Genomic DNA, 13494 nt, shown 5'->3' with positions numbered 1-13494 from the left:
TTTTCCTTATTCATTCTTTTAATGTGGTTGGCAGGCTTTCACTGTACAATGGAGTTATTTGGAAGTTGGGAGGCAGGCTAATATGTAGTTAGGGTTGATTTAGTTTGGGAGCCACTCAAGAATGGAAAACTCCCAGTGTGCAGATGGGGAATGGCGAGCTGGCATTCAATCTTAGAAATATTGGTGGGGACAAGGTAAGTTTCAGGTCTGAACGCCACTAATCCCTGCCATGCCAGAGAGCTGGAGACAGCTATTCCCAAAGGGAGGCCTCCAGGGCTCCCAGGCATCCTCTTAGCCCCTCGTGTGGCCATGACATTTGCCTTTCCTCTTTTCCAAAGGCAGAGACAGATAGATAATAATTATATTTATTGACTACTTCATTGCCCATTAGCTTCCGGATATAGTTATAAGCACAAGAAGACTGCTCCAGTCATTATAATTTTTAGAGTCTACAATTACATAAAAGCAAGTCTCATCCATCTACATCACCAAAGTGCAGTGAATCTAGGCTCCTCCTGTGGTTAAAATTGTACCATTAAGTGAGTTAAACCCAGCCATAACTATATCTCTAGATTGGAGGGCCAGGAGATTCTGAGGTGAACCAGGATAATTTAACTCCCCTCCTTGCAGCTGGCTTTGGTGATCTGGCCACTGTGAAACTGACCTATTTCCAGTAAAGTGAGGGAACTGGGCTGGAGAGTGTCCTACAGAATCCCAGCCAGGTCCCAGGTCCCAGGTCCCATCTCTCTCCTGTCCCGTAGGTGAGGAGACAGAATGCAAGGATATCACTGCCAGGCTGCAGTATGTCAAAGTGGGAAACTGTAAGTCTGAAGAGGAAGTGGACATTCATTACTGCGAGGTAAGGGGACCCTGACTTCAGTGAGGCCTAAGTGGGGAGGGGTGAGTCTTCTTGTTTGGACACATCTCCAGTAACCTATTAGAAGCACCTGGAATACTCACAGGGAGGAGATGTGAGTGGAACCAGAAGCATATATTTTTAAGCAAATATTGTATTGAAGTACCTGGGAACTTTTGACCCCAGAAGAAGAAAAAAAACAAAAACAACTGTAGACAGATTCAAGTCCTCTAAAGAGAATGGAGAGTTGTTTAAGGGGAGCTGGGCATTATGTTTCCTGATGGAATACACATAGAAATTGCGGCTAGCGGGATTTGGATGTAATAGTACCATAAGGAGAGTGGATATGCCAGACTTTCCCGAGATCTACCTTTACAAAGCGCGCAGCAGGACTCTCCAGCATTGCAACTCTCGCCTCTCTCTGCCCCTTCACAGGGTAAATGTGCCAGCAAAGCCTTGTACTCCATTGACATGGAGGATGTGCAGGACCAGTGCTCCTGCTGCTCGCCCACTCGGACGGAGCCCATGCGGGTGCCCCTGCACTGCACCAATGGCTCCCTCGTCTACCATGAAGTCCTCAATGCCATGCAGTGCAAGTGCTCCCCCAGGAAGTGCAGCAAGTGAGGCTGCCTCCCTGGGCGCCTCCTGTCGCCTGCCTCACTGGACCTGACCGGCCGGAGTGCTGCTCTGCCCTCTCTGTGCTCTGCTCTTGTGCCCTCCTGAGCCCACAATAAAGACCAATCTCTCACCTTGCAAAAGGCTGATGGTTCAATGCATCTTCTAGGCTGACATGACAGTGGTAGGCTGGGCCCGAGCCCTGAACCTGGTTCTGAGGGAGAGAGCACAGGTTCCATCTGAAAGCGCCCCAGCCCCAGGCACGGCCAATCTCTGGGACAAAGTGGTGTCTTTGCCTCTGTGGGGTGGGGAGGGTCTCTGCCCAGTGCCCTAAAGTAAAAGGGATTTGCTCAGCAACACTAGGGTCTCCAAGCTCTGGATCCAGGGGCTTCTGAGCAGAGCAGAGCAGAGGGGTGGGCCCTGGAGCCAGGCTCTTACAAGACAGACATGGTTATTGGCAGTGTGGCTGACCTTGTGGTGAAGGAGCTTGAACAGGTGTGAAGGGGCTTTCTCTGAGCCCTTGGGTCTCTAAGGTCCTGTGTACCCTCAGGGGCCCCTGTGGGAGGGAGGGGTGCTGAGGACTGAGGGGGCTGGAAACAGTGTGCTGGCAGGTGCAGAAACAGGGTCCCATCCAGCATAGGCTGGGCCATGGCAGATGACCCCCAAGCCTTGGGGGCAGGCCTGGGTTCTACACATGGTCCTTGTTCTATTGTGTGGTCCCAAACAAGACCATTAGTGGTTCTCAGACTTCATTTCCTTGTCTGGAAAACAGGAATGTTAGTCTCACTCAAGGGATTGAGAGGGTAAAATACGGCTGAAAGTCTGGGGATAACTGTAAATTGCTCTACAATAATATAATAACCTAAGAAGTGACAAGAAAAAACATGGGAAGGAATCAAGTCTCAAAGCAGGGAATATGTGTCTCTATCATCAGTGGCAGAGAATTAGGGATTTACTTTATCCTGAGCGGTGAAAGAGCTGAGTTTCTTTTGGGCTGGATGCTGGAAGCCGAGGGTCTGTCTACTCCAGACATCTTTTAGTGGAAGGTGTAGATAACACCAAACTTCACTTGGTCCCCAAAGCACTGTCTGGTAATGTCACTCTCAGGAAGAGATTGTCCCTCTTAAAATTTATGAAAAAGCTTTACATGAAGATGCTGGCAAGATGGTGGAGACTCTAGTTGGGGAGAGACTACCCATGAGAATAAAGGAGATGCCCTGGGTATGTGACAGGAATTTGGTGGAGAATTTTCACTCCAGATCCTTCTAACACAGGAGAGACTCTATTCACTTAAAGTGCTGGATGATGGAGCTGGAAAGGATGTGGGCATCATCTAATCCAGTGCCCCTCCCCTGCCCCTTTACAGGGAATAAAAGCAGCTCAGAAAACACCAGTGACTTGCCAAAGGTCACACAGCTGCTGGGGGGCAGGTCAGGTTCAGAACCCAGGTGCCTTGACACCCAGGTAAGAACTTCCAGGCCATCCCACCAGAGCCACGCCATCCCTGTTGCTTACAGATTCAGTCCTTGCTGTCATGGGAAACATTGACTCCCGCATTTATTTATTTATTAAAAAAAATTTGTTTTTAATGTTTCTTTATTTCTGAGAGAGAGAGAGAGAGAAGGAGAGAGACAGAATCAGGCTCCAAGCTATCACCATAGAGCCTGACATGGGACTCGAACCCAGGAACTGGGAGATCATGACCTGAGCTGAAGTCAGATGCTTAACCAACTGAGCCACCCAGCTGCCCCTGACTCCCACGTTTCTAGGACCCAACTGCTTCCGATATCGTGGGGAATAACCCGGAGGGAAGATCCATTACAGGCAAATAGCATGGGTTGTGTTGAGCAGTTTTGGTGGGGAATTTAGTAAGAAGAGGAAAGGAAGAATGGATAGAAGGTTTATATAACTGCTGAATAATTCAAAGGTGGTCATCTGTCCATCCATCCCGTCTCCAACTTTGAATAGCCTCTGAGGTCTCTGTAGGAAACCAGATCCAGGGGCAGGGAATTACTGTCTCTCTTCTTACTGATTCCCTAACACTCTACCTGGGGATGAGGTGTTATTGGAAGCATCAGCCACAGAGAAACTCAGCAGTTTCTCTGTGAGGTGACCTCTCCAGCATCAGGTGTCAGTTTTCCAACTGCCTGTGCCTCCGTAGCCTGAACTTCTTTTCATATCTACAGATATAGCAGTTCACTACCAAGAAAAATGCCAAATCCGAAAAACTGTATGTTTGGATTAAAAAAAAAAAATGTCAGGAGCAAGGTAAAAAGGCTGCAAAAAGAGAAACCAGTAGTGGGGTGTGTCTTAGGAGTTTCCCTTTCTCGGCAGGTACTGTGGGGCAGGGCCTGCCTCTGGGGTCAGGGACTCTCTTACATACTCTCAGAGCAGATAAGAGTGTCCCCCATGGGGAGACTTTTAGGTGGCGTCGCAAGGAGGGAGTATACAGGGGCTGAGAAAGTGCTGGAGGGAGAGAAGAAAGGGAGTGGATCTGTAGAAAGGTTTCCAGTGCTCTTGGCATTGAGAAGACGTGGGACAGGGTCCCTGGGAGTGAAAGGGGAGACAGGCATCGTTTGGGAGAAAGAAGCTGAATGGCAAAGTGTTGGGGCACGGACTCTGAGCAGGCTGCCTGCTTGGGGATCCAGGCAGACTCTTAGAGGCAAGTTGCTTTGACCTTTTACACTGTAGTCTCATCCCTGAGCCCAGCACACTAGCAGTAACTGCCTCATAGGGTTGTGTCATTATTAAATGATCTCCAGGGGTAAAGCTCTGAGAAGGGTGCCTGAGGATGAGGAGGTCCTGTATAAACATTAGCCTGACTATTCCTAGTGGCCAGAATAAAGCTCTGGATTGGGACATTTTGGTTCTCCTTCTGTGCTGCCCCTGACTCGTTCTGTGTTGTCTGCTCCCCTCTGTCCTCTAGCAGCAGGTGGGGAGCAATCACCACCAGCCTACCTTATCAGTGCAGGAGATAACCATTCTTCACGCTCAAGAATGAACAGCATACTTGACCTTAACATAACACCATTTCATTTGTCGGGTTCCTGGCATTAACGAACTTGTTTAGCTTCAGGGCATCTTGGAGGTGCAGATTCCATTATCCACACTGGCCCTTCAGAGGGCCCTGGCTTCTCAGTTCATCGCTGGGCACCAGAACCTGGCGGCAGAGATGGCGCTCCTCTCGTTCTCCCCTTCACAGTCTCCCTCCTCCCGCCAGTCCCAAGCTTCTTGGGGGGAGGCTCCCATTAAGACCGACCCCTCCTTCTGCCTCTTGCAGCCCCTCTTCCTGTCCTATCTCTTGTGCGCTACTCCCCTACTCCCGCCCCGTGGACTCTAGGGAACGGTGGGGACAGCTGGTCGCCAGGGCGAGTGAGAGTGAAGGCAGCTGGGCCAGGGAGCCTCCCACCCCGACCCGGGCAGTGCCCCGGACCGGGCGGCGGGGTGGAATTGGAAACTAATCAGCCAGACGGTGCACGAGATAATCCGGCTGAACATTCACGCCCCAACCAGGTTAGGAGGCACCTCCCCCGGGTGGAGGAGAGCAGGCGGCCGTCTGCCCCGCGCGCCCCTCCGCTTCACGAACCCCAGCGCGGCCTGGGTTCGCCCCTACCTCGGGCGCGCTCCTTCCCCACGTGGCGCTCGCGGCGCCGGGGCGCCCGGGGCGCAGCCAGGAGCGCTCGCTCGAACCCCGGCGGCGCGGCGGGCGGCGCGGGGTGGGGGGGAGGGCAGGGGGAGGAGCGGGCGGGGGGCGGGCACGTCCGGGCGCTGCTGAGCTCGATGGAATTAGCCCCGCGGCGGAATAAACCGGTGCAGACGCCGGCGCCGCCGCGGGCCAGTCCGGGTTTCGCGTCCGGTGTGTCCGCACCATGGCCGCCCCCGGGCTGCGCGGTGAGTCTCCCCTGCCCGGGACCCTGGTCCCCGGCGTCCCGGCGAATGGTAGGAGGGAGAGGGGCCGGGAGTGACGGAGCCGGCATCCTAGCTCCTTGCCTTTGGGACTGGTGACCCCACGTGAACCTGGAGAGGGAGGTGCTGGAGACTGGTCCCTTTTCCGCCGGGGTAGGGGAGTTGAGGGACGCCTGAGCAATTTCCCACACTTATTATTACTATAATAATACTGGTGCAGCGGCTTTTTGGTGGTTGATTACCAATTCCTACCGGTGCGTTTTTGCCTCAACTCATGCGAGTCCTTGGATGTTTAGTTCAGGTTATGTGGGGCAAGCAGACAGCTGGGGTTTAATTCACCAGCAGTCTGCTGAGGACAGAGGTTCGAATTCATACCCAGCGACTTTGACTTTGGCCTCCCTGGAGTGTTCTCAAGGTTTCAGGACGACTCCTCCAACCCTAACCCAGACCTGAGCTCAGAAAGGGCACTTGCACCTCAGGGTGAAGGGAAACACAGGCACGCCTTTCCCGGGGACTTTTCTTAGAGGAAAAGCAAGTGGAGGTGGACTTTGCGGGAGGAGGACGTTATTCTGCCGCATCTCCCAAGTTATACTGAGCAGACACATGGGCAGGGTCCACCTTGCCTGGAAAGGGATTATGTTCTCGTGGTTGTTGAGAGAGGTGTGAAGTGGGGAGGTGCCCTCTCCATTGGCATGAATAGTGAACCGGAACTAGGCGTCGGTCCTAGTCCTGAGACCTCGGGAGCCGGTGTGGAGAGATATCTCGGGAACCACGTGGACCCCGGTCCAGGACCGAAGGCCCCGTTGAGCAGGGTTAGATCTAAGCCCGAAGGCAAGTGGCAGGTGGAGGGAGGATCTTAGACAATGTAGGGGCTTTCCTAGAGGACTGTGGTACTCTGGGTCCCTCTGCTTGCCTGGACTTTGTTTTGTGATCCGACCTCAGAGCCCTGGCCCACCTAGCTGTCTGTCACCCTGTGGTGGCTGCTGGGCATCCAAGGCCCTTTTACTCGCTGTGTCTTGCCATGCACCTGTCATTTTGGGAGGCAAAGTCCTAATATGGTCCTTTCCAGCAATCTCTAATGCCCTCTGAGTTGCCTGTATGTGGGGACCTGGGCCACTTTGCTGGCTGATTGAAGTGGTTGTGTGAGGGGTAGGGGTGGGTTCCAAACACCAGCCTCAGGTTCTGATCTGGTTTCCATGTGTACCTTCTCTGCCATCATCCATTGTGGGCCAGGGCTCCTGGACCAGAGTCATAGAGCGTATAGTGAAGCTTGTCTTTGATTTAATGAAATGAGGACCCCATTTTCTGGAAATCCACCCTTCTGTGGACTCTTTGTGCTGGCTGAGAGAAACTTGTTCCACCCCATTTGTGGCGTTCCTAGAGCCCACGGAGAACAGAAATTTGACTGCTAGACATGAATCCTGCCTCAGGTTACAAAATGGAATCAGTCTCTATTTGTGATCAGGTGGTTTAGGAAAGGCCTCTCTACGGAGATGAGTTTGAACAGAGATCGCATTCAATGAAGGAGCAAGACTTGCAAGATATCTGGAGAATGATCTTGCAAAGGCAAATATAGGCGGAAGACCTTGTGGCAGGAGTGTGCTCGAGCTGTCCAAAAAATAGCAGGGAAGCCGAGTACCTGGAGCAGAGAGGTGAAGTGGGAGAGTGGCAAGAGTGAGCCAGACCAAGCAGAGGCTTGTAGCTCAGGCCATATGTTCTTGGCTTTCGGAGAAAAGGAAGACTAACATTCAAGTATCCAGTATATCCAGACACTGTGCTCGCTAGGTGCTTCGCCTCACAACTTTGTGGTCAATGTTAAGTCCATTTCATTGAAGAGGAACCTGACTCTCGAGACGTTAAGAAACATGCCTATTATATTGTGTCAACCACTGAATAATCACAGAAGGATAAAATTGGAATTCAAACTTGTTTTCCCAGCACCTCACCTTGTTGCTTTTGTTCTGTTCATAAGAAGTCATTAGAAGGAAGTATGGATATGTGTAAATAGGGATGGGGAATGTGGGTGGAACTGGGCTTTAATGGAGATGTAATTTTTCAAGGCTCTTAGGTAAATGCAGTAGTCATAGTCCAGGCAGGGCTGTGCCTATACACCGCCCTTGACCCTTGAACAACACGGCTTTGAGCTGCGTGTGTTCACTTATACGCAAATTTCTTACAGTATAGTACTGTAAATGTATATGTTCTTATGATTCTCTTAGTAACATTTTCTTTTGTCTAGTTTACTTTGTTGTAAGAATACGTTATATAATATATATACAAAATGTGTTAATTGACTGTTTATGTTATTGGTAAGGCATTCAGTGAACCATAGGCAATTAGTAGTTAAGTTTGGGGGGAGTCAAAAGTCACAGTCGGATTTTTAATCGTCCAAGGAGATTGGCACCCCTAACCCTGCGTTGTTCGAGTCAGCTATATTTCCAATCTGGAGTCATCATGGTTAGTTTATTTTGTGGGGCCAAGCCCAAGAAGCCTGGTTGTCATCACCAAACTTGTAAGGACATGTGCCACTGTGATCTACACTGGGGACGTGTCTTCACCAGCACGGATGACCTGAGTTCCACATTTAGGGTTTACGGGGACATGGGAAACTGAGCTAGTGACCACTGGGGGAAGAAGGTGTGCTTAGGGTCCTGATGGGCTCTAGCAAACGTGGCTCACTATATTATGCCCCCATAAGTGTGACTCATGTCAGTTCGGAGGCCAACTATCAACTGGACTGTATGCCAGATGCTATAGTCAGTGTTGGAGTTACAAAGATCAGTACACCACAACACCTGCCTGTCAAGACCTTAACCTTCACCCTAAGATGATCTTAATACTTTCACAGCCTTATCCACTGTTGTTGGTCGCGGGAAGGAGGAAGTGGGGGTCAGACATTGACTTGCTCTGACTGCAACAATGAAATTAACCCGACTGTACAGTAATTATTTCAAGATGTACTTTAGGTCTTTTTTGGACTCCTCTCATCAACCCTGCTTTTCCTCCAGAAACTTTAGGGAAATAATTTTTAAGTCTGTCTGGCTGACAACTCTCCATTGATGTTAACTTTCACTGATACTGCTAAAGGATTACAGTTCTCACCGTTAGCTGGTGTCATTTCCTCCCTGTTTGGCAAACACAAGTACACTACCCTTTGTCAAGAAAGTATAGGAAGTATAGATACCAATTAGCACAAGTAAAAATTCAATGGAATAAAATCAAAGATCTAATTTTATTTTAATTAAGTTGTTAATTATCGTTTTATTAAATGATACATGAATCCAGCAACATCCCATCCAGCAAGTTGAAGGGAGCTTGGAGGAGTTATACAAAATGGAAGTTTTTTATAGGAAGGAGGGTGGGACAAGAAGTTATTAGCAAATGCAGACAGATTGTTTCAGGCCAGGAAACCATCTTTTTGCAGGGGAGAGAGTGGCAGTGTTTTATTATACAGATTACTACCTCACTAGTGCTGATCAGGAAGTTTCAGACTGACTTTTCAGGGATAGGTTGAAACTGTTAAGTCTTGGTTTGCTGGGGTGTGCTTGTGTGTGTGTGTGTGTGTGTGTGTGTGTGTGTGTGTGCACCTGTGCAAATGATTCCATTTTGGGCTTCTTTTTTAATACTTTGTATCTTCTGACTTATTCACTGACATAGGGATAATTCCCATTTTCTAACAGTCCTTGATGCCTGATATTCATCATAAGCTAATTAAACATAGCTTTAAAAAAGCAATAATATACTTCCATTGTGAAAAATGTTTAAATACAAATAAATAAGAATAAAATTTCCCTTATTTTAAATAGTATGGTAATTGTTGTTCACTCAATTCCTTTTTAATCTTTTTATTTGTGCCTGTATCAAATAACTATTTATATGTATTACTTATCTTCAAATAGTTTACAAAAGAAGAAAATCCAGATAACAATAAAACTTAAAACAAGGGTAAATGAACAAGTGTGAAATCATGAAGGATTGGGAGCACAGTATTATATCATAAAACCTAGACTAAGAATAGGTACTATCGTTGAACAAAAACTTATCTGCAAGCTTCCTGACAGGCAGGTCAGAAAACAGACAGTAAGTTATAAGTTACACAGGTTTCATAGTCCAACAGCAGGAGGCCAGTTCTAGTTCATCAACATTAAACGTTAGGAAGAATGTCACAGCGATATTTGTGCTATTTATATAAGACATTGCCCAACATAATGAGCTGTAGTTTCATTAATAGATTTTTGGAAAGCGTATTATTATCACGTGAGCATTTATTGTTTCTGGCTTTTTTAAAGGGGTGTTTGTGTTTTATTCTTTTCTGGTCCACTCCACGGTGTTAATATTTTTTTAAAATGCTGTCGGCAGACCTTTAGATCACCAGCCATTGGGTTAAACCTCTCATTTGAAAAGTAGTAGCTTATAGCATATAAAAAGCTCCATGGTTCATCGTCCATTGAGACCAGGGGCTGCCAGTCTCTTCCTCCTCTCCTCGAGGGGGAGGGAGACAAGACTTCCCAGACACAACTTTCTAGGCTTCCATCTGTTGTCATTTCCCTGGAGCCTGAAGGACCTCCATTAGTGTGGCTTGAAGTGTGGTTCTGCTGGTGACAAATTCTCTCAGCTTGTGTGTGTTTTTTAAAAATATTTTAATGTTTATTTATTTTTGAGAGAGAGAGAGAGAGAGAGAGAGAGAGAGAGAGGAGGGGAGGGGCAGAGAGAGAGGGAGACAGGGAATCTGAAGCAGGCTCCAGGCTCCAGGCTCCAGGCTCCGAACTGTCAGCACAGAGCCTGATGTGGGGCTTGAACTCAGGAACCGCGAGATCATGACCTGAGCCACTCAGGTGCCCCCGCTCAGCTTGTGTTTTTATGGAAAGTCGTCTATTTCACTCTCCTTTTGGAAGAATACTTGCATTGGATATAGAATAATGGGTTGACAGTTTATTCCGTTGAGCACTCCAGGTGTTCTCTGTGGGTCTCCATGGGTCTGCTGAGAAGTCAGCCTTAATCCAGATTTTTATTTTATTCATGTAGAATACCTTTATAATCTGGTAGCTTTTGATATTTTATTTTTATTTTTGGTGTTCAGTGGTTTGACCATGATGTGTGCAGGTGTAATTTTATTTGTATTTTTCTTAACTTTGAGTTTGTTGACCTTCTTGAATGTGGACATTACTGTATTTTATCAACTTGTGGGGATGATTTCAATCACTATTTCTTCAATTATTTTTCTGCCCTATTTTCATCCTCTTCTTTTACTGGAGCTCCCATCACATGTATGTTAGACTCTGTGGTCCCACCAATTCCTGAAACTCTGTTAAATTTTATTCCAGTCTCTAGTCCTCTGTTTTCTAGATCAGATCATTTCTATTGATCCAGCCTTAGCTTCACTGATCTTTGCTCTGCCTTCTCCAGTTTGCTGTTAAGCTCATCTGATGATGTTTTTCTTTTTAGTTATTGTAATTTTTAGTTCTAGGAATTCCATTTTTTGAAAATAATTCCAGGTCAGCTTTGTTGAGATATAATAATAAAATCCACCCCTTAAAAATATAAGTAAGTAGTTTTTATTATATTCACAGAGTTGTGCATCCATCACTGCTGTCTAATGTTAGAACATTTTCATCATCCTAAAAAGAAACCTCATACTCACTGACAGCCATTCACCTTTCCTCCCTCCCTCTAACTCCAGGAAACCACTAATCTAATCTCTGTCTCTGTGGATTTCCCTATTCTAGACATTTTATATAAGTGGAATCCTATAATGTATAGTGTTTTATGTCTGGGCCCTTTAACTGAGCCTGTTTTTAGTGTTAAGCCATATTGTAACATGTATTAGTATTAGAATTAACATGTATTAGTTCTTTTTATAGCTAAATAATATTCCCTTCTGCGGATATACCACATTTGTTTATCTGTTGATGGACATTTGGATTTCCACTTTCTGGTTACTATGAATAATGCTGCAATGAATGTTCAAGTTCAGGTGTGTGTGTGTGTGTGTGTGTGTGTGTGTGTGTGTGTGTGTCTAGAGTGGAATGACTGGTTAACTTTTTCAGGGATTGCTAGGCTGTTTTACAAAGTGGCTGTACTATTTTACATTCCCACCAGCAATGTCTGAGCGTTCTCATTTCTCCACATCCTCATCAACCTTGTTATTGTTTGTCTTTTTTTATCAGAGCCATCCTAGAGGTGTGAAGTGGTATGTCATTGTAGTTTTGATTTACGTTTCCTTCATGACTAATAATGTTGAACATCTTTCCATGTGCTGTTGAATATTTCTTGCGTGTCGTCTTGGAGAAATGTCTGTTTATGCCCTTTGCTCATTTTCAAATTAGGTTAATTGTCTTTTTATTTGTTGAGTTGTGAAAGTTCTTTATATATTTTGGATACAAGTCCCTATTCTGATATATGACTTAGAAATATTTCCTCCCAATTCTCTGGGTTGTATATTCACTTTATTAATGGTGTCTTTTGAAACATTTTAAATTTTGATGGAAGGCAGTTTGTCTATTGTTTTTTGATTGCTTGTACTTTTTGGTATTATAGTAGCTAAGAAACCATTGCTTAACCCAATTAATAAAGGTTACTCTTGTGTTATCATCAAGTTGTTTTATAGTTTTAGTTATTGCATTTAGGTCTACGATCCATTTTTGAAAATGTTAATTTTTTTGTGTATTGTGTGAGGAAAGGGTCCAACTTCCTTCTTTTGTGTGTGGATATCCAGTTGTCCCAGTACCATTTCCCCATTTCTTTCCCCATTTCTTGGTACCTTTGTTGAAATTCAAGGTTTTATTTCTGGAATCTCAATTCTTTTTTTTTTTATTTTTTATTTTTTAAAAAATGTTCATTTTTGAGAGACAGAGAGAGAGAGAGAGCAAGCAGGGGAGGGGCAGAGAGAGAGAGGGAGATGCAGAAACCAAAGCAGGCTCCAGGCTCTGAGCTGTCAGCACAGAGCCTGATGCGGGGCTCAAACTCACAAACTGTGAGATCATGACCCGAGCCGAAGTCAGATGCTTAACTGACTGAGCCACCCAGGCACCCCTAGAATCCCAAATCTAATGACTGATCTATTTTTCTGTCCTTATGCCAGTACTACACAGTAACTTTGTAATAGTTTTGAAATCAGGAAGTATGAAACCAATTACATTTGTTTTTGTTTGTGTTTTCTATTTCTTTGCACTTTTGCAGTTTCCATATCTTCCACTTAGTAAGATTGTATTTATCTTTATTATCTTTATTAGATACATATTTATGTTTCCTGCTTTTAAAGTCTTTTCTTTGGAGGGCGCCTGGCTGGCTCAGTTGGAGGAGCATGTAACTCTTGATCTCTAGGTTATGAGTCTGGCTGTCTTGAGAACAGGTGTGTGTGTGTGTGTGTGTGTGTGTGTGTGTGTGTGTGTTTCATTTGTTTATTTTTGGTGATCAAGTCCTGTTTATTTTAAAAGCATAAACAGTGGAACTAGGAAGGAGTAAGGAGAACAAAACACCAGTCCCCTTGACAGGGCCAGATCCAGCACAGGCCCTGTCTGTTGTGTGACCTGGAAGCCTTGACCAGCCTTTTCCCGTGAGGACAACGCAGGTGCCATCTTCCATGAAGTTGGGGATAGAGTATAAGTGAAAAAGGCCAGAGGGCTGAGATCAGTTTTTATTGCTGGCTTTGTGTCTTTCACGGATCACTTACTCCTGTTTCTTTGCATGTCTAGTAAGTTTTGATGGTAAAATGGACATTGTGTGTGATACAGCATTACCTTTCTCTCAGGAAGGTTAAACAAATTAAAAAAGTTCTCTAGCAGGCGGTTTAATTACTGGCTGATTCCTTTGAGCCTATTTAGGTTTGGTTTTCTGCTTTGTTAGGGTATATTTGTAGAAAATGCCAGGTATTTCCCAAGATTCTCTAACTCACTAAGACTCAACCTCTCAAGTCTGTCTCCCCTGTTGATTTACTCAGGGCATGGCCTTAGAAGTTTTTAGGGATAGTCTACTGTAAACATTTTTCTAGTGCCCATAAAATAACTGGTACTGGGGTGGACACTCTTCTGTAAACAGCCGAACAACAGGATAAAATACATAAGCCAACCATTTTCAGGCACTGAAAAACCATCAACACGGAAGTGGAATCCCTGAGA

The 13494-nt window shown here is 45.9% G+C and overlaps 2 protein-coding genes across 3 annotated transcripts in view; both read left to right on the top strand.

The window, feature by feature from the left end:
- Positions 1-1614, top strand: part of VWF (von Willebrand factor) — a 137439-nt gene extending 135825 nt beyond the window's left edge. For both annotated transcript variants that reach the window (XM_027074097.2, XM_053225737.1), the window contains exons 51-52: positions 762-859; positions 1292-1614. In XM_027074097.2, the coding sequence (XP_026929898.2) occupies positions 762-859; positions 1292-1480 (287 nt within the window). In that variant the 3' untranslated portion in view covers positions 1481-1614. The remainder of the gene's footprint in view (positions 1-761; positions 860-1291) is intronic.
- A 3604-nt stretch (positions 1615-5218) lies between these two features.
- Positions 5219-13494, top strand: part of ANO2 (anoctamin 2) — a 338133-nt gene continuing 329857 nt past the window's right edge. Inside the window, exon 1 of the mRNA XM_027074096.2 lies at positions 5219-5362. Coding sequence (XP_026929897.1) covers positions 5341-5362 — 22 coding nt within the window. The 5' untranslated portion in view covers positions 5219-5340. The remainder of the gene's footprint in view (positions 5363-13494) is intronic.

The sequence above is a fragment of the Acinonyx jubatus genome, chromosome B4 (assembly GCF_027475565.1).
Source record: "Acinonyx jubatus isolate Ajub_Pintada_27869175 chromosome B4, VMU_Ajub_asm_v1.0, whole genome shotgun sequence".
Classification (NCBI taxonomy): domain Eukaryota; kingdom Metazoa; phylum Chordata; class Mammalia; order Carnivora; family Felidae; genus Acinonyx; species Acinonyx jubatus.
The sequence above is the reverse complement of the archived record's forward strand: the minus strand, read 5'-3'. Positions and strand labels throughout refer to the sequence as shown.